The sequence below is a fragment of the Bubalus bubalis genome, chromosome 6 (assembly GCF_019923935.1).
Source record: "Bubalus bubalis isolate 160015118507 breed Murrah chromosome 6, NDDB_SH_1, whole genome shotgun sequence".
Taxonomy (NCBI): Eukaryota; Metazoa; Chordata; class Mammalia; order Artiodactyla; family Bovidae; genus Bubalus; species Bubalus bubalis.
Genome location: NC_059162.1, coordinates 21,601,182 through 21,618,695, shown reverse-complemented (window position 1 = coordinate 21,618,695; position 17,514 = coordinate 21,601,182). Strand labels below are relative to the sequence as shown.

General features: G+C 42.9%; 1 protein-coding gene and 1 long non-coding RNA gene across 12 annotated transcripts in view; one reads left to right on the top strand and one right to left on the bottom strand.

Moving 5' to 3' along the window:
* Positions 1–17,514, top strand: part of LOC102392878 — a 43,195-nt gene that overhangs the window by 4,500 nt on the left and 21,181 nt on the right. For 4 of the 5 annotated variants that reach the window (XR_006551686.2, XR_006551687.2, XR_003110014.3 and 1 more), the window contains exon 2: positions 3,001–3,120. This is a non-coding gene — a long non-coding RNA (uncharacterized LOC102392878). Of the gene's footprint in view, positions 1–791; positions 853–3,000; positions 3,121–17,514 lie in introns of those variants that run through there. The other variant, XR_003110015.3, reaches the window with a different exon arrangement.
* On the bottom strand, positions 5,160–12,284 carry HJV (hemojuvelin BMP co-receptor). Of its 7 annotated transcripts, none has more exons than XM_044944447.2 (4): positions 12,106–12,284; positions 10,626–10,830; positions 9,623–10,185; positions 5,160–9,137 (listed from the first exon to the last, which is right to left on the bottom strand). In XM_044944447.2, exons 2-4 carry the CDS (start codon positions 10,720–10,722, stop codon positions 8,514–8,516), a joined length of 1,284 nt encoding a protein of 427 aa, XP_044800382.1. In that variant the 5' UTR covers positions 10,723–10,830; positions 12,106–12,284; the 3' UTR covers positions 5,160–8,513. The 7 variants fall into 7 exon arrangements, with proteins under 7 accessions (XP_044800382.1, XP_006040968.1, XP_025143741.1 ...); XM_006040906.4 differs by having other exon boundaries at positions 10,626–10,812; XM_025287956.3 differs by lacking the exon at positions 10,626–10,830 and having other exon boundaries at positions 12,106–12,283.

Genomic DNA, 17,514 nt, shown 5'->3' with positions numbered 1-17,514 from the left:
CAGAACCTAGTGCTGTTTCTTATCAACAATAAGAAACCTAATCTCGGTTCCTTCTGCTACACTTGAACATAACCAGTCCCTCTTCCTCAAAGCCTGCGGCCCAGTTACGTATAGAGCAAGGATGGTGAGGCGGTGAGAGGTGATGGTTTGTTTTCCTATGAGGGAAATTTGGACTGTACTGATGTTTATAAATATGAGAGAGAGGGGACATTTTGTGCTTAACCCAACTTCCCCTTTTCTGAGAAGTTCTTTCTTACTCAATTCTGTAATCCAGTTGGCTCAGCCCTGCCACCCAGTGGATAAAGTACTATCGAGATCCTCTGCTTCACTGACTATGCTAAAGTCTTTGACTGTGTATGGATCATGACAAACTGTAGAATTTTTTTTTTAATTATTTTTATTTATTTTTTGGCCTTGCTGTGTGGCATGTGGGATCTTAGTTCCCTGACCAGGGATCGAACCTGCATCCCTTGCATTGGAAGCACAGAGTCTTAACCACTTCACTGCCAGGGAAGTCCCACAAACTGTAGAATTCTTAGAGATAGGAATACCAGACCAGCTTACCTGCCTCCTGAGAAACCTGTATGCAGGTCAAGAAGCAACAGTTAAAACCAGACATGGAACAACGGACTGGTTCCAAATTGGGAAAGGAGTATGTCAAGGCTGTATATTGTCATCCTGGTTATTTAATCTTACATGCGGAGTACATCATGAGAAATCCCGGCTGGATGAAGCACAAGCCAGAATCAAGATTGCTGGGAGAAATATCAGCAACCTCAGATATGCAAATGATACCACCTTATGGCAGAAAGCGAAGAGGAACTAAAGAGCCTCTTGATGAAGGTGAAAGAGGTGAGTGAAAAAGCTGTCTTAAAATTCAGCATTCAAAAAACTAGGATCATGGTATCTGGTCCCATCACTTCCTGGCAAATAGATGGGGAAACGGTGGAAACTGACAGACTATTTTCTTGGGCTCCAGAATCACTGTAGATGGTGACTGCAGCCATGAAATTAAAAGAGGCTTGCTCCTTGGAAGAAAAGCTATGACAAACCTAGGCGGCATAGAATTGAAATAATGCTTTTGCACTGTGGTGCTGGAGAAGACTCTTGAGAGTCCCTTGGACTGCAAAGAGATCAAACCAGTCAATCCTAAAGGAAATCAATCCTGAATATTCATTGGAAGGACTCATGCTGAAGCTCTAATACTTTGGCTACCTGATGCAAAGAGCTGACTTATTAGAAAAGACCCTGATGCTGGGAAAAATTGAAGGCAGGAGGAGGAGGGGACGACAGAGGACGAGGTGGTTGGGTGGCATCACTGACTCAGTGACATGAGTTTGAGCAAACTCTGGGAGATGGTGAAGGACAGGGAAGCCTGGTGCTGTAGTCCATGGGGTCTCAAGAGTTGGACACCACTGAGTGAACTGAACAACAACAACAAAATCGAGATCCTTAGTCCACACAGAAGCGTTTCTGAGACCAGAAACTTGACCAGACGGCTCCCCTGAGTGGGGAAGATGATTTTTTGATCTCGAGAAGAAGGAGCAGAGGAAGGTGTTTATGACTGAAAGGAAGGTATTCATATTAAAACAGTTTTCTGTTTTTCATCCATTTCAGAGAACTTTCTGTGTTAATGCATTTTAAAGTGTACATAGAGCTAAATATACATGTGTGTTATAAAGCAATTACACAAACATTTGATTCTCACCAGATAGGCAGATATTTTTGCAGAAAGGAATATTGCAATATACAGAGCTCAAGAGGTTTGCTTAATTCACAGAACTAGGATGAAATTCATCTAATTTATGGTTTGAAAATCTTGCCACTAGCACATCTCTGATCCTTAAAAAAAAAAAAGTCACCTCCTTTGTAAAGATTTCTCTGATTTCTACAAGCAAATTTGTCACTTTCTTTGTATTCTCAATAGCATATTGGATGTATTTCTCTATATTATGTTAATCATATATCTGTTTATTTGTTCCTCCCTACTAAACTGAGTTCCCCTAAGACAGGAGCCATGTTGACTTATGGCCTGGCATAGTTTAGGTGTTCCAAAAATTCTAAATAAGGGTCAAAGTCAATCCATAGGATTATTTTAGCCTGATCAGCTAATATGACGCGTATTTAGCCCATCCCATTGCCCATCCTTCTGGTTTTGGTTTCTTCTCCAGCACTGATGGTATTCTCCCTGTAGGCTTGGTCGTGGTAGATGCAGGGCAGTGACCTCCATAAAGAGAAAATTAAACCTTGGCAGAACATTGTCAGTTGCAGGCGCTACACTTTCAGCAAAGGACTTTTTGATTCTTTGCTGAGTGAGGTGGGGTTGGAAGGCAGGATGAAAGACTGATTAATTTTTTTTTTAATTCAACTTAACTAGTTCCTCATAGGTAGAAGTAGAAGAGTGCTGTAACAAAGACCGATCACACAGTTTTTACTGGGCCTTTGTTGCTGTGCAAGGGCTTTCTCTAGTTGTGGAAAGCAGGGACCACTCTTCATTGCAGTGCACAGGCTTCTCATTACCTTGGTTTCTCTTGTTTTAGAGCACAGCCTCTAGGCATATGGGCTTCCGTTGTTGTGGCTTGTGGGTTCTACAGTGCAGACCCACAGGCTTAGTTGCTCTGAGGCTTGTGGAATCTTTCCAGACCAGGGATGGAACCTGTGTCCTCTGCATTGGCAGGTGGATTCTTATCTGCTATACCACCAGGGAAGTCCACAAAACCCTTGATATTCAAAAGATTGATCTTTTGGAACCAGTAGCAAAGAATGATTCCACAGTAACCCTGCAGTAGAGGCAGAATCCAATTATATTTCTTGATTTCTCTTTCACTTTCTCAAAGCCCACCCTCCAAGCACACACAGATTATATCTCAGGAAACACATGTGACTTATTTCTTCCTAATAACTATTAGGAGGATGATGAATAATTTGATTTGGGAGTAGGCAGAAAAACTGAGGAAGGCCTATTATTTTCTAATGTTCTGTCTTCCTTCCTTTCCTTAGTGCTGCTGCAGTTTCTTGGCACTGATTTGGAGAACCTGCAATTACTGGACCATGGAAATTATCTCTGCTTCCTTGAGAAGAAATGTGGGAAGGAACTTGCCATGAAGTATACAAGATAAGGTGAAGTGGGTAGGAAGGGGGTTGGGTGGGTTTGAAAAATGATGGAGGTGTCCACAAGTATAAGATGTTAAGGGGAAATACTCAGGACTGGCCAAGGTAGAAATGCAGTCTCTTTTTTAAAATCAAAATAATGTAATATAACTTAGTCAAAAATCCCATAATTTTAATTCTTACACAAAAAAGCAGCAGTTCTCAGTTCACTCTAATTATTTCTCTTTCAATTATTTCAACTTTTTCATCTGGTATTTACTTCATATTTCTTTTTTATGAATTAATTAATTAATAATTGATTTTTTGATTTTGGCTGTGCTGGATCTTCGTTGCTGCAGGGCTTTCTCTAGCTGCATTGCACCAACTTCTTGTTGCAGCGGCTTCTCTTGTTGAGGAGCACAGGCTCTAGGTGCACAGGTTTCAGTAGTTGGGGTGCACAGGCTTAGTTGTTGCTTGGCATGCGAGATCTTCCCAGACCAGAGGTTGAACCAGTGTCCGCTGCATTGCAAGGCAGATTCTTAACCACTGGACCACCAGGGAAGCCTCTCATATTTCTAAACTATATATTTCTTCTTTTATTTCTTAATTTATAAATAATTGACATGAATTTGAGCAAACTCTGGGAGAGAGTGAAGGACAGGGAAGTCTGGCGTGCTGCAGTCCACGGGGTCAGTCACTCAGTCATGTCCAACTCTTTGCGACCCTTGGTCTGTAGCCCCCAGGCTCCTCTGTCCATAGGATTCTCCAGGCAAGAATACTGGAGTGTATAACCATTCCCTTCTCCAGGGGATCTTACCCACCCAGGGAGAGAACCCGAATCTCCTGCATTGCATGCACATTCTTTACCATCTGAGTCACCAGGGCAGCCCAATATTAGACATATCATACTCTTTTTTTGCTACAGTATTTGAAATTTTAAGTGTCTTACACCATACTCCCTATCCCTACCTTCCCATTCCTCCTACCTCATCCTCCTGATAGAGTTATATCACAATTTTGGCCAAATCAGTAGTCAATATTTACATTATTATCACTATTGCTGCTGTTTAGTCACTAAGTGTCCAATTCTTTGTGACCCCACAGACTGTAGCACGCCAGGCTTCCCTATCCTTCACTATCTCCCAGAGTTTGCTTAAATTCATGTCCATTGAGTCAGTGATGTTATCTAACTGTTTCATCCTCTGCTGCCCCCTCTTCTCCTTTTGCCTTCAATCTTTCCCAGCATCAAGATCTTTTCCAGTGAGTTGGCTCTTTGCATCAGGTGGCTGAAGTATTAGGGCTTCACCATCAGTCCTTGCAATAAATATTCAGGGTGGATTTCCTTTAGGATTTACTGGCTTGGTCTCCTTGCAGTCCAAGGGACTCCCAAGAGTCTTCCCCAGCACCACAATTCAATTATGACTATATTAATTATATATTATCACTATAAATAACATCAATTGTAGAGTCAAGTAGTATATTTTGATTGTTTCATGTCTTGAACAACCCTTTGTTTGTTATGAACCCATAATTACTTAAGCAATTTATTTAGTTTTTTATGCACCTACCTTTAGTTTATTTCTTTTTTTAATTTATTTTTAATTGGAGGGTAATTGCTTTATAGTGTTGTGCTGGTTTCTGCCGTACAGCAACGTGAATCAGCCGTTAAGTATATACATATGTCCACTCCCTCTTGAACCTGCCTCCCTTAAGTTTATTTTTGAAATGCCAATTCTGTCAAATACTTATTAATATTTTCTCTCATTTAGTCAACATATTAGACAATCTAAGAAATTAATTTTCTTTCTCTTGAAGACTTGCTCCATCCCCACTGGGTAATTCTTTTTAGTCATCAGCGCCATCTGCTGACTATTAGTGGAAAGACAAAATGAAAGTGAGAGTGGAAAGACAAAAATGAAGCACCGGGTTGTTTTTAAACCAGAAAATGTCCTTTCCCTGATCTCTGACCTTGAGAATCTGGAGGAGGGAATATGGTCCTTATGATAGAAGAGAGAGTATAGAATATTTAAATATTCTCTTTCCTTCTTTTTTTTTTGATGTGAACCATTTTTATTTATTTATTTTTGGATGTGAACCATTTTTAAAGTCTCTATTGGATTTGTTACAATATTGCTTCTGTTTTATGTTTTGTTGTTACAGTATTGCTTCTGTTTTATAGTGTTTTGGCCCCAAGGGATGTAGAATCTTTGTTCCCAAATCAGGGATCAAACCCACACCCCCTGCAATGGAAGGCGAAGTCATAACCACTGGACCAGCAGGGAAGTCCCTAAATGCTCTCGTTCTTTGCCTTGTCATCCTCTTCTTTCCTGTGTTTTCCTAGAAGAAGGAAATTCTGTTATAATCTTCCTTTTCATACAATGGTCTTTCCTTTGACTGACCCACCAAAAGAAGAGGGAAAGGTCGGCTACCTATTTATTTTTCTTACACGTTTATTAGATGTACTAATGTTTGATCAACTGCACATATTTGAAGTGTATAGTTTCATGATTTTTGAAATCATTGCCACAATCAAGATAATGAACATTCTACTCCAATTTCCTCCTGTGTCTTTGTAAACCATCCCTCTCTCCCTCCCCTGACCATCCACAGGCAACCACTGATCTTTTTTCTGTCAGTATATATTGGTTTACACTTTTTATAATTTTATACAAATGAAAACATACAGTATGTACTCTTTTTTGTTGTTGTTTGGCTTCTTTCGCTTACATTCTTATTTTGAGATTCATAATATTATTGTGTGTATCAGTAGTTTATTTCACTTTATTGCTGAGTGGTATTGTATACAAGTCTTTATCCTTTCTTTTGGATAAATACTTAGAGGTGGACTGTTTAGAGTGTGTGGTAAGTATATGCTTAACTTGTGAAGAAACTGCCAAAAATTTTACAAAGTAGTAGCACTAATTTACATTCTCACCAATAGCATGTCAGAGCTTCACAATTTGCCAACACTTGATATGATCAGTCTTTTTAATTTGAACCATTCCAGTGGTTATGTAGCGTTTTCTCCTTGTTTTTCAAATTCGATTTGCATTTCCATGATGAGTAATGATGTTGAGCATCTTTTCATGTGCTTATTTTGAACTACTCATTTTTAAATACTCCATTGATAATAGGGTTAACCCTGAGTTTGGGCAAATGAAGCAAATGACAGGGGCCATAAAAGAATCTCACTCCCCAACTGGCTGTGAAATTCTTCTTAACCTACTTGAAATTCCCACAAGTGAATTTTGAGGGATGAAGTTATGTACTCTTTTGAGTTAACCAATAAAAGGAGCAGTTTCTCAAAAAGATGTTTTGAATTGAAATGCCTAAGTTATCTGTAAGTGAGAACAGCAATGGATATGTTTCCTCTAATTTTCTTCCATTAGAACAGATTGTTTTCTGGATTAGCTAAGTGTCTTGGTTGCATTCGACTCTATGCAACCCCATGGACTGTACCCCACCAGGCGCCTCTGTCCATGGAATTCTCCAGGCAAGAATACTGGAGTGGGTTGCCATTTCCTCCTCCAGGGGATCTTCCCAACTCAGGGATTGAACCCGTGTCTTACAGGCAGATTCTTTACCATCTAAGCCACCAGGGAAGCAGGTCATCTTTAAAAGTAAAGAGACTGTGCTTTGTGGGAATGGCAGAGTGGCTGCGGTCTTTAGAGAAGATAGTGAGTCAGGAATAGAAGATAAAGAATTGCAAAAGAAATTTAAAATAGCAGACCAAAAGGACGCTCTGTCTGGTAAGCACTGGCTGGTGTGTATGTGTGTCCTGGGGAGTTAGGTTAGATGGGTGAAACTGAGAGAAGAGGGAGGAGTAAAGCACTGTTACTTTAGAACATCCAGGACTAGAACAGCTTCTATTTTCTTTTCTTCTCCAAATTAGATTCCTTCTATTTGGGGCTTCCCCCTCCTTTCCAGCTCTCCCTTTTGGGTTTCATATGACAAAAGAAGAAAATAGTTTTTGTGATGGCAGCCACTGCCTGCAGCTCCCTTTCCCTGCCTCGTCCACAACTAAAATCTTCAATGGCTGTTTCCTTGACAGGACAGTATAGTGTTGAGATTAAGTTAAGTCTCCGAAGCCAAATTCTCTGGGTTCAGTTTCTAGCTCTACCATTTGTAAGCTGCGTTAGTGTGGAAAAATTGCTTAGTCTTCCTGTACCTCATTTGCCTTATGTAACAATCGAGATAAGAAAGTTACCTTCCTTAGAGAGTTGTGAGTATTAGATGAATTAATAATTTTAAGTTGTTTAGAAAATGGCCTGGCGGGTTTTAAGCTCTCAATAACTGTTAGCTGTTAATTGAATTTAAACTCCTTGGCCCCACTTTCAAGGCACTTCATAATCTGGCTTCTATCAATCTAGCCCTTAATTCTCATCTACTTCATTTGAGTTTTGCTGGTTTCTTCACTGAATCATGAATCTGTGAATGTCTAGATAGTTTCTCCTGCCTGGAAGATCCTTAATTCAAATCCAATCTTACCCAGTCTTCAAAGATCACTTCAGATCTCATCTACTCTATTACCTCTTATTATTTATTATTTCTTGAGTTCTTCTCAATCATCTTCTCATTTGAATTCATAGTATTATGGAATTTAGTGAATGATTACGCACTCATCACTCCTTCATATAAGTCAGTTTGTCTCCCTAATATCCTGTAAACTTCCTGAAGGCAGAACAATATCTCCCGCTTTTGAGCCCTCTTTCGGTGGAGTGAACACATTGACTTTATGCCATCTTAAGCGTCTGTAAACAGATTCAACATAGACAACAATGTGAAGACTCCATAGCTTTAATATCAGATCAGTTAGGGTTGGGGATGATAGCTTCTTTCCTACCTGTGTCATTCTCCAAAGATAGAGAGTCCCTTCACCAAAAATCCAAACAACTCCCACTTCATTTATGAACCAAGAAAGCAGAACACACCTTACCCACATTATACTTATCAAATAGATTCTTTTCCTCATCATTTCTTCATCTTTCTACCTTCCAAGAGAAAATATCATTCAATTTTGAGTTTCTGATGGGTAATGATCATGTCTTCCTCTTTCAGTTCTTCTCTATTAAAAGTCTCAACCCTTAAGTTTTCTACTGATCCTCAGGACCCCATAACCTCTAAGCTTGTAGGGGTGATTTCAGGAGGAGATGGACTAGGACAATTTACTTCCTATTAACAAGACTGGGAAAATTAGTGAAGAGCCCCTACTGAAGTCTGGAATGCAGAAACCTTGCCCAAAATCCTTATTCTGTGATCATTTCAACCCTAGACTGCAGCCTTCTCTCACTCTGGAAAAATGTTATTGTTTCATATGTTTCTTACCCTCATTGTTTCCCTTCAGTGATTCTTATGTTCTCCCTTGCCAATCTCCATCCGCAAATCACTTCTAGACCCATCATGGTTACTGAATGCTGGCCTGGTTACTGAATGCAAAGCCACAGAACAAAGAGCCCAGAAAGAAGTGGAGCTAGGAGGGTTGCTGAGGAAAGAGGAACCCCAGCATCTGAGGGGAAGAGGTGTAGTTTTTCCAAGTCTGGCAGGAAGGCTCGGGCATCCTCCAGAGCTGCCTGAGCTGCTACAGTAAAGTTAGGGTCACCGGAGATTAAAACATCAAAGACACAGGAATGAAAGTAAGCGTCTTCAACCGGCAGCCCTTCCTTGCACAGCTGTCTGGCAGTATCCATGGTTATAGTTCCCCGACGACTGCGCACTGAGCGTGAGAGTCGCTGACTTGGAGGGCATCCCCCAACACAGAGCTGCAGGTCCTGCTCAGCTGAGAAGGCCCTGGCCACATCCTCTGCTACTCTGATGGAGAAGGAGAGCTGCCCAGCTGTCTGCCGAATGATTATAGTTGTGCCAATGTAGGCAGCTCGGATCTCCACATGGCTCCCAGGGTTAGCGGTTCGAATGGACAAACTTGAGCCCCCAGGTCGATCACCTCCATTGATAGAACCATCTTCAAAGGCTGCGGGAAGGTTGTCCACCTCAGCCTGGTAGACCTTCTGATCAATGCATTCCTGCATGTTCTTAAATATAATGGTGAGCTGTAAGGGCAAGAGGGAAAACAGTTTATTTGGGGCTCAGTGCAACCCTCCCACCTTCCATCAACCAGGCCTCATTATTGTACATAGTCAGGGATCTGATCCCAGCAGAGATGCAAGGCCTATCACAGTCCTCACTCCTTGATCCTGTCTTTATGTTCCAATACTGTTTCATCCCTGCTCCATCCCTTTCCTCCCTGTTTGGGCTCAACCTCAACTGCTCCCATAGGAGAAGGAAAAGTTTCCTTTCTGTAACTCCTCAACCCAGGGCTTCTCAACTTTCCTCTCCCCGGCTCTTTTCTGCATTGGAGTGTAATTCCCACGGAGGGAAAGTGATTTACAGGACAAAGTGTTCGGTAGGAGGGAGTGATTCAAGATGTGGGAGTGGTTGAGGAGGAAAGGGAGTAGAGCTGCACTGTGAAAACTAGTGGGGTTGGCTTGGGAGTGGAACCCTGGGGTGACCATGGAGGAGCAGTTGAGTCCCTGACCTTCCGGGTGGTGGTGGCGTTGGCCCCCAATGCCACGGGGGAGCTGGTGGCCTGGACAAAGAGGAAGTCATTATCCAGCAAGGGCCAAGCTCCTTGGACACGGCACGTGTGAAAGTGGTGATGGAAGGTGCGCACGTGAGGGTCCCCGAAGGAGGCACAGTGCAAGAAGCCTGGGGGTTGTCGGTGCAGCCGGGAAAACCGGCCTTCATAGTCACAGGGGTCCGGGGCTGGGGAGCCAGAGGCGCGGATCGGGCCTGCGCCTGGAAAGACGGGGCCCCGGGGTGGGGGAGGGGCCGTGGGGCCCTGGCGGGAGCAGTTGTGCTGAATCATCAGGTCTTCGATTCCGTGCACAGCAGAATGGAAGGCGAGGTCCCCGCGGCAGGTGCGGGCCGTGCGCCGAGTGCAGAGCGCGTAGGAGCGGAGGGCTCGGCAGAGGCCGCTGGAGCCCACCCCTCCGCCCCGGCCTCCTCCTCGAAGGGATCCTGGTGAACCCCCACCTCTAAGGCTCAGAGTGGAAGATACATACTCAGCATTGCAGCGGAGGATCTTGCATTGAGAATAAGCTGAGGGCGGAAGGGAGAGAGGAGTGTGAGCTGGTCCCCCCATCCCCGCTCAACCTCAACCATAATTCTCCCAGGTCTCATGGGGGGATAGCAGCGGATCCTAAAACCCAACTGAGAGCCTCCCCCAATTCCCAGTCCCCAGCCGCCAGCCCCCAGTTTCCTAATCTTGTCCTCATTCAGTCTTGCTAAAGATGGGTAAGCCCTGCTAGATCCACAGCTAGATCCTGCTAGATCCACAGCTCTTCTGCCTGTGGATCAAGGGCTTTCCCAGTGCCCTTCCCCAAGTTGAATGGTGAATAAAATATACCTATCTGAGAGTGGGGCGAGTGACTGGGACCCCTCAGCACCCATCTCATCTCATTCACCCAAGCTCACATGCCCACCCCTACATAGCAGCCTACCCCCTAGATCCCCCAAAGCCTTACCTAACCCTTCCTTACCATGTCCACAGAGGAGCAGCAGGAGAGTGAGAATGCTTAGAGTTGGGGGACTGCCATGGGGGGACCAGGGACTAGGGGACTGGCCTGGATCCCCCATACCTATCCAGCCAGGTCCCCCCAGGTTCCGGTTCTTTCCAGCTGATGACCCTCCTACCTAGTGAATTTTGACCGGACGTCCTGTAAGGGACTGAAAAAAGAAATGTGGCTGGGCATGGGGAAGAGAAGAGTTGAAGATTGTTCAGAATGATGTGAAGAGAATCTGGGAAGATCAAGAAAAGAATGAGCTAACTGGAGTTTAGGGGAAATGGGGCTCCCTGAACTAAACACGAGGCTGTTAAGCCTCTGTGCCCTGCTTTTGTGACCACTTTCAGGCACCTTATGCAATACCCCTAGGTGGGGGTGGAAGAAAGGTTGAGTGGACTCGGGGGGCAGAGTCCACTGTATTGCCCCATTCTGAGCTACCAAACAGCAGAAATGTCAAAAAGAGGAATCATGTGGATAGATCAGATCTCAGTCATACCAGTGGGCTCCTCAACAGAATTAGGATCTGAAAATACATCAGAGACTACCTCTTATTTGCCCTTCCCCATCAGGAGGGGACACCCTCCAGAGGTCATTCATTGATTTTCCTCCTTTGTGTCAGAATTTTCAGTAAGGAGGAGTAAGGGTGGGATACACATCCCATCTCTGGAATCAGTATTCAAATGAAAAAGGAACCAGTCTCTTTCATCTACTGTAGAGAGCTAAAATTATCCCTCTGTCTCATGGAACAATGGATGCAAACCAAGCATGCAAATCAATATTTGTTTGTTATGAGTCAACATTTCTTCTTCATGAGTCAACATTTCTTCAGATCTGACTGAAGAACCACCCTTTCCATTGATCTTACCTTTCCATTGATCTTAACTTTGCAAGTTTGGAAGTCAATCTTTTGATGAGGACAAGACTTGGGGAGGGGCTAACTCCCTCTTGCCAAACTACTCTCTCTGGAGTTAAGGATATAATTGAGGGAGAGTCATGCAGGAGGGAGAACACGATGATGGGACTAGAGTTGTAGGGAGAAATCATTTACAACAAGGAGTAAGCCTCACCCTTGGAAGCCCAATGTGAAGGGCACTGATAAATAGGAACAAGAAAGAGGGTATCAGTGACTAATCATCTGAAGCTAAATTTGGCCTTGGTGAGAAAACCACAGAATAGGAGGTGTAGGAAACTTGTACTAAAGAAGGAGACTTCATCAGAAGTCTTGAGGTAACAGGAGGAGAGAGCTAAGACTCCCAGAGGAGAGATGGAGGTTTAAACTTCTAGTGGCCAGAGGCCAGAAAGCTTAAGACAGAAGGAGAAATGGAGACGGGGGCACCTTGGTATGGAAGAGATCCTAGATTTGCACCAGAGACATCCAAGTTTATGTCATAATTTTATGAGATTCTAATTTCAATTTAGAAGCTTTTTAAAGGAATTGCAATTAATTTTGACTTACTGTTTCCAGAGGTCAAACATTAGTCTGATATCCAATTCTCCAGCCATGACTGTCTACTGTATCAGTCAGCTCCAGCCAGGGGATCCCCCGTCTCTTTCTCCATGTCTCCCCTAGGTCCCCAGACAGGCTGCAGTCTCACTGAGGTCAGGGAACCAGAGAAGGTCTGGTGTGGGGGGAAGGGGGACTAGATGGCTGGCCGGAGTACTGGACAGCTGAGCGGGGGAGGGAGGTGGCTACTGAGTTGACTGTTTTAAAAATAGCTAAGTCCAAAATTCCAGGAGTGTTGATGGGGGTAGGGTGTTGGAGTGTTGGCGAGAGGGTGGGGAGGGTGGAGAGGGTAGGAGGATTAGAAAGAATATGGAGTATAGGGTGCCAAGTGGCAGAGAAGGGATAGAAATATGACCAGCCAATCAGTTATCCAGTTTGAGCTTACATGATTCTAGTCACTGCCTACTCCAAGCAGCCCTCCAGCACTGTCAATAATTTAAAAGCCCTCTGGCCTTTAAAAATTAGAGTGGACAATTGCATACCTTTATCTCAGCACCCTCATCCCTGCCATATTGAATATTGCATTTAGTTTCTACAGAACATGTTAGGAGGTAGCTGACTTTAAATAAGGTCCATAGCAGAGGTAGTTCACAGCCCCTCCCCCATCTTTGTAGAGTATTTCAGAAGGACTTAAAAAGCCAGCTGTCTAGAGAAGAAATCTGAGCTCTGAGTGGTTTAGGATGAGTATTTGTTTCAGTCTACCAGCTCAGATCCTCTCAGCTGTCTATTCCCCAACTGCCTCCATTTTCATTACCTTATTTATATAGCAGCTCCTCTTTGCAGGTATACACACAAACACATAAGCTTCTGAGTTGCTGAGGGAGGAGGCTAGCAAAGTCAATGAGGGAAAGAAGGAATGGGGATACAATTTTTTGAAGGGGAGAGGAACTTGGAGAGATAAAGTGAGAGAAAAAGAGATTCAGAAAGATACTTTTGTGGAGTAACATAATCTTATGACCTTTTAAGAGATTGCAACCAAGGAATTTAGCCACGTTGTATTTTTGCAGCCATAGGCATCAGGGATCATCCTTTCTTAGTACTTCCCAAGTGAAATTAACACAAGGACTGATTTCAAATAGTGTCACTAAGGCACATGCACTAATTTGCTCTACATTTAATTCAGAATCCAGAAGTCCACAGAGTACTCTTCTCTTTTTTATACATACAGATCTGAAAATTTTTTTCTCTCTACCACATACAGCCATATCACAAGGGTTTTTATTACAGAAATGTAAAATGACTCCACCCAACTATCCAAGTGATTTAAAAACAATAATTTGACTGTGACATCCCAAGTGGTATATACTTTTAAGGACAAAAAGAAGTGCAAAGATATTTTAAGTAGTCATTATTGGTGGTAAAATTGGTATTGTTATTCTGAAAGTATTCTAGGTGCTGTTGTCGTTCAGTTGCTAAGTTGTGTCTTACTCTTTGTGACCGCACGGACTGCAGACTGCCAGGCTTCCCTGTCCTTCAGTATCTCCTGGAGTTTGCTCAAATTCGTGTCCATTGAGTCGGTGTTGCTATCTAACCATCTCATCCTCTGCTGCTTACTTCTTTTGCCTTCAGTCTTTTCCCAGCATCAGGGTCTTTTCCAACAAGTCAGCTCTTCACATCAGGTGGCCAAAGTATTGGAGCTTCAGCTTCAGTATCAGACCTTCCAATGAACATTCAGAGTTGATTTCCTTTAGGATGGACTGGTTTGATTTCCTTGCAGTCCAGGGGACTTTTAAGAGCCTTCTCCAGCACCACAATTCGAAAGTATCAATTCTTCACTGCTCAGCCTTCTTTATGGTCCAGTTCTCACATCTGTACATGAATACTGGAAATACCATAGCTTTGACTATAGAGACTTTCATTGGCAAAATGATGTCTTTGCTTTTTAATACTCTGTCTAGGTTTGTCATATCTTTCCTTCCAGGGACCAAGCGTCTTTTAATTTCATGGCTGCAGTTACCGTCCACGGTGATTTTTAGAGCCCAAGAAAATAAAATCTGTCACTGCTTCCACTTTTTCCCCCTTCTATTCCACTATTTTCCACTATTTCCACTTTTTCCCCTTCTTTTCCCCCACTTTTTCATTTCCCATGATGTAATGGGACTGGATGCCATGATCTTAGTTTTTTGGATGCTGTGTTTTAAGCCAGCTTTTTCACTCTCCTCTTTCACCCTCATCAAGAGGCTCTTTAGTTCCTCTTTGCTTTCTGCCAGTGGTATCATCTCCATATGTGAGGTTGTTGATATTTCTCTGGGCAGTCTTGATTCCAGCTTGTGATTCATCCAACCCAGCATTTCGCATGATGTACTCTGCATAGAAGTTAAATATGCAGGGTGACATTACACAGCTTTGTTGTATTCTTTTCCCAGTTTTGAACCAGCCAGTTGTTTCATGTAAGGTTCTAACTGTTGCTTCTTGAGCTGCATACAGATTTTTCAGGACACAGGTAAGGTGGTCAGGTATTTCCTTCCCTTTAAGAATTTCCCACAGTTTGTTGTGATCCACATAAAGACTTTCATGTAGTCAATGAAGCAGAAGATTTTCTGGAATTCCTTTGCTTTCTCTATTATCCACTGAATGCTGACAATCTGATCTCTGGTTCCTCTGCCTTTTCTAAACTCAGCTTGTATATCTGAAAGTTCTCAATTCAAGTACTTCTGAAGCCTAGCTTGAAGGATTTTGAGCATAACCTTACTAGCATGCTAAATGAGTGCAATTGTCTGGTAGTTTGAACACTCTTTGGCACTGCCCTTCTTTGGGATTGGAATGAAAACTGACCTTTCCCAGTCCTGTGGCCACTGCTGAGTTTCTAAATTTGCTGACATATTGAGTATAGCACTTTACTAGCATCATCTTTTCAGATTTAAAATAGCTCAGCTGGAATTCCATCACCTCCACTGGCTATAACAAGAGAAATTAGAAAATATTTGTAATAGAATAAAAATGAAAAGAGAATTTGCAAGAATTTGTTGCACTTCCTTAGGCCCACTTGACTTCACACTCCAGGATGTCTGGCTGTAGGTGAGTGATCACACCATCATGGTAATGTGGGTCATTAAGACCTTTTTTGTATAGTTCTTCTGTGTATTCTTGCCACGTCTTCTTAATCTCTTCTGCCTCTGTTAGGTCCCTACTGTTTCTGTCTTTTATCATGCCCATCCTTGCATGAAATGTTTCTTTGATATCTCCAATTTTCTTGAAGAGATCTTACCCTTTTTATTGTTTTCCTCTACTTTGCATTGTTCATTTAAGAAGGTCTTCTTATCTTTCGTTCCTATCTCTGCAACTCTGCATTCAGTTGGGTATATCTTTCCCTTTCTCCCTTGCTTTTCCCTTCTCTTCTTTCCTCAGCTATTTGTAAAACCTCCTCAATCACTTAGCCTTCTTGTATTTCTTTTTCTTTGGGATGGTTTTGGTCACTGCCTCCTGTACAATGTCATGAGCCTCTGTCCATAGTTCTTCAGGCAGTCTGTCTTCCAGATCTAATCCCTTGAATCTGTCACCTCTACCATACAATCATAAGGGATTGGCCTTATGGCCTAGTAAGTTTTCCCTAGCTTCTTCAACTTAAGTCTGAATTTTGCAATAAGGAGCTAATGATCTGAGCCACAATCAGTTCCAAATCTTGTTTTTGCTGACTGTATAGAGCTTCTCCATCTCTGGCTGCAAAGAATACAATCAATTGGATTTCAGTATTGACCATCTGGCGATGTCCATGTGTAGAGTCATCTCTTGTGTTATTGGAAGGGGTATTTGGTATGACCACTGTATTCTCTTGACAAAACTCTGTTAAGCTTTGCCCTGCTTCATTTTGTACTCTAAGACCAAACTTGCCTATTATTCCAGGTATCTCTTGACTTCCTATTTTTACATTCCAATTCCCTATGATGAAGAGGACATCTTTTTTTGGTGTTAGTTCTAGAAGGTCTTGTAGGTCTTCATAGAACTGGTAAACTTCAGCTTCTTTGGCATCAGTGGTTGGGGCATAGACTTGGATTACTGTGATGTTGAATTGTTTGCCTTGGAAATAAACCGACATCATTTTGTCGTTTTTGAGATTGCACTCAAGTACTGCATTTCAGACTCTGTTGTTGACTATGAGAGCCACTCCATTTGTTCTAAGGGCTTTTTGCCCACAGTAGTAGATATAATGGTATCTGAATTAAATTCACCCATTCCTATACATTTTAGTTCACTGATTCCTAAGATGTTAATGTCCACTCTTGCCATCTCCTGCCTGACCATGTCCAATTTATGATGATTCATGGACCTAACATTCCAGGTTCCTATGCTATATTGTTCTTTGCAGCATCAAACTTTACTTTGACCACCAGACACATACACAACAGAGCACTGTTTCTGCTTTGGCCCAGTCTCTTCATTCTTTCTGGAGCTATTAGTAATTGCCCTCTGCTCTTTCCCAGTAACATATTGGACACCTTCATATCTTTTTGCCTTTTCATATTGTTCATGGTTCTCACAGCAAGAATACTGGGGTGGTTTGAGAGTCCCTCCTCCAGTGGACCACATTTTGTCAGTGTCCACTATGACCCGTCTGTCTTGAGTGGCCCTGCACAGCATGGCCCATAGCTTCATTGAATTACGCAAGCCCCTTTGCTTCAACCAGGATGTGATCCTTAAGGATTGTGGGTATACTATTGGATAAAACAAATGGGTAATAATGTTAGTGTCTTTGTGAACCAGGATTTTTTTTTTAAGATTTACTTATTTATTTTTGGTTTTGGTGGGTCTTCATTGCTGCTCATAGACTTTAGTTGTGACTGGGGGCGGTGGGGCTGGGCTGCTCTTCCTGGCAGTGTGCAGGCTTCTTATTGCAGTGGCTTCTCTTGTTGCAGAACACAGGCTGTAGGCACATGGGCTTCAGTAGTTGCAGCTCCTGGGGCTCAGGGATTGTGGCTCATGGGCCCTAGAGCACTGGCTCAGTCGTTGTGGCACTTGGAGCTTAGTTCTTCTGTGGCATGTGGGAACTTCCCAGACCATGGATCAAACCTGTGACCCCTGCATTGGCAGGCAGATTCTCAACCACTAGACCACCAGGGAAGTCCCATAACCCAGGGTTTTTGATGTAGAATAGAGAGATGTAGGGGCTTCCCCAGGGGCTCAGCAGTAAAGAATCCACCTGCAATAAACTAGATGTGGGCTTGATCCCTGGGTCAAGAAGATCCCCTGGAGAAGGAAATGGCAACCCACTCCAGTACTCTTGCCTGGAGAATCCCATGGACAGAGGATCCTGGCTGCCTACAGCCCACATGGTCACAAAGAGTCAGACACGACTGAAGCGACTTAGCACACATGAGTTTAAATTTAAATTAAATATAAAGGCATTCATTTTTCATAGTTTGG

Excerpts from the sequence above, each read along its gene's own strand:
- HJV (XM_044944447.2), bottom strand. The coding sequence starts at position 10,722 with ATGGGGGATCCAGGCCAGTCCCCTAGTCCCTGGTCCCCCCATGGCAGT. Across the intron at positions 10,186-10,625 it reads GCTGCTCCTCTGTGGACATG|CTTATTCTCAATGCAAGATC; the intron begins GTAAGGAAGGGT and ends TTCCGCCCTCAG. Across the intron at positions 9,138-9,622 it reads ACGCCACCACCACCCGGAAG|CTCACCATTATATTTAAGAA; the intron begins GTCAGGGACTCA and ends TTGCCCTTACAG.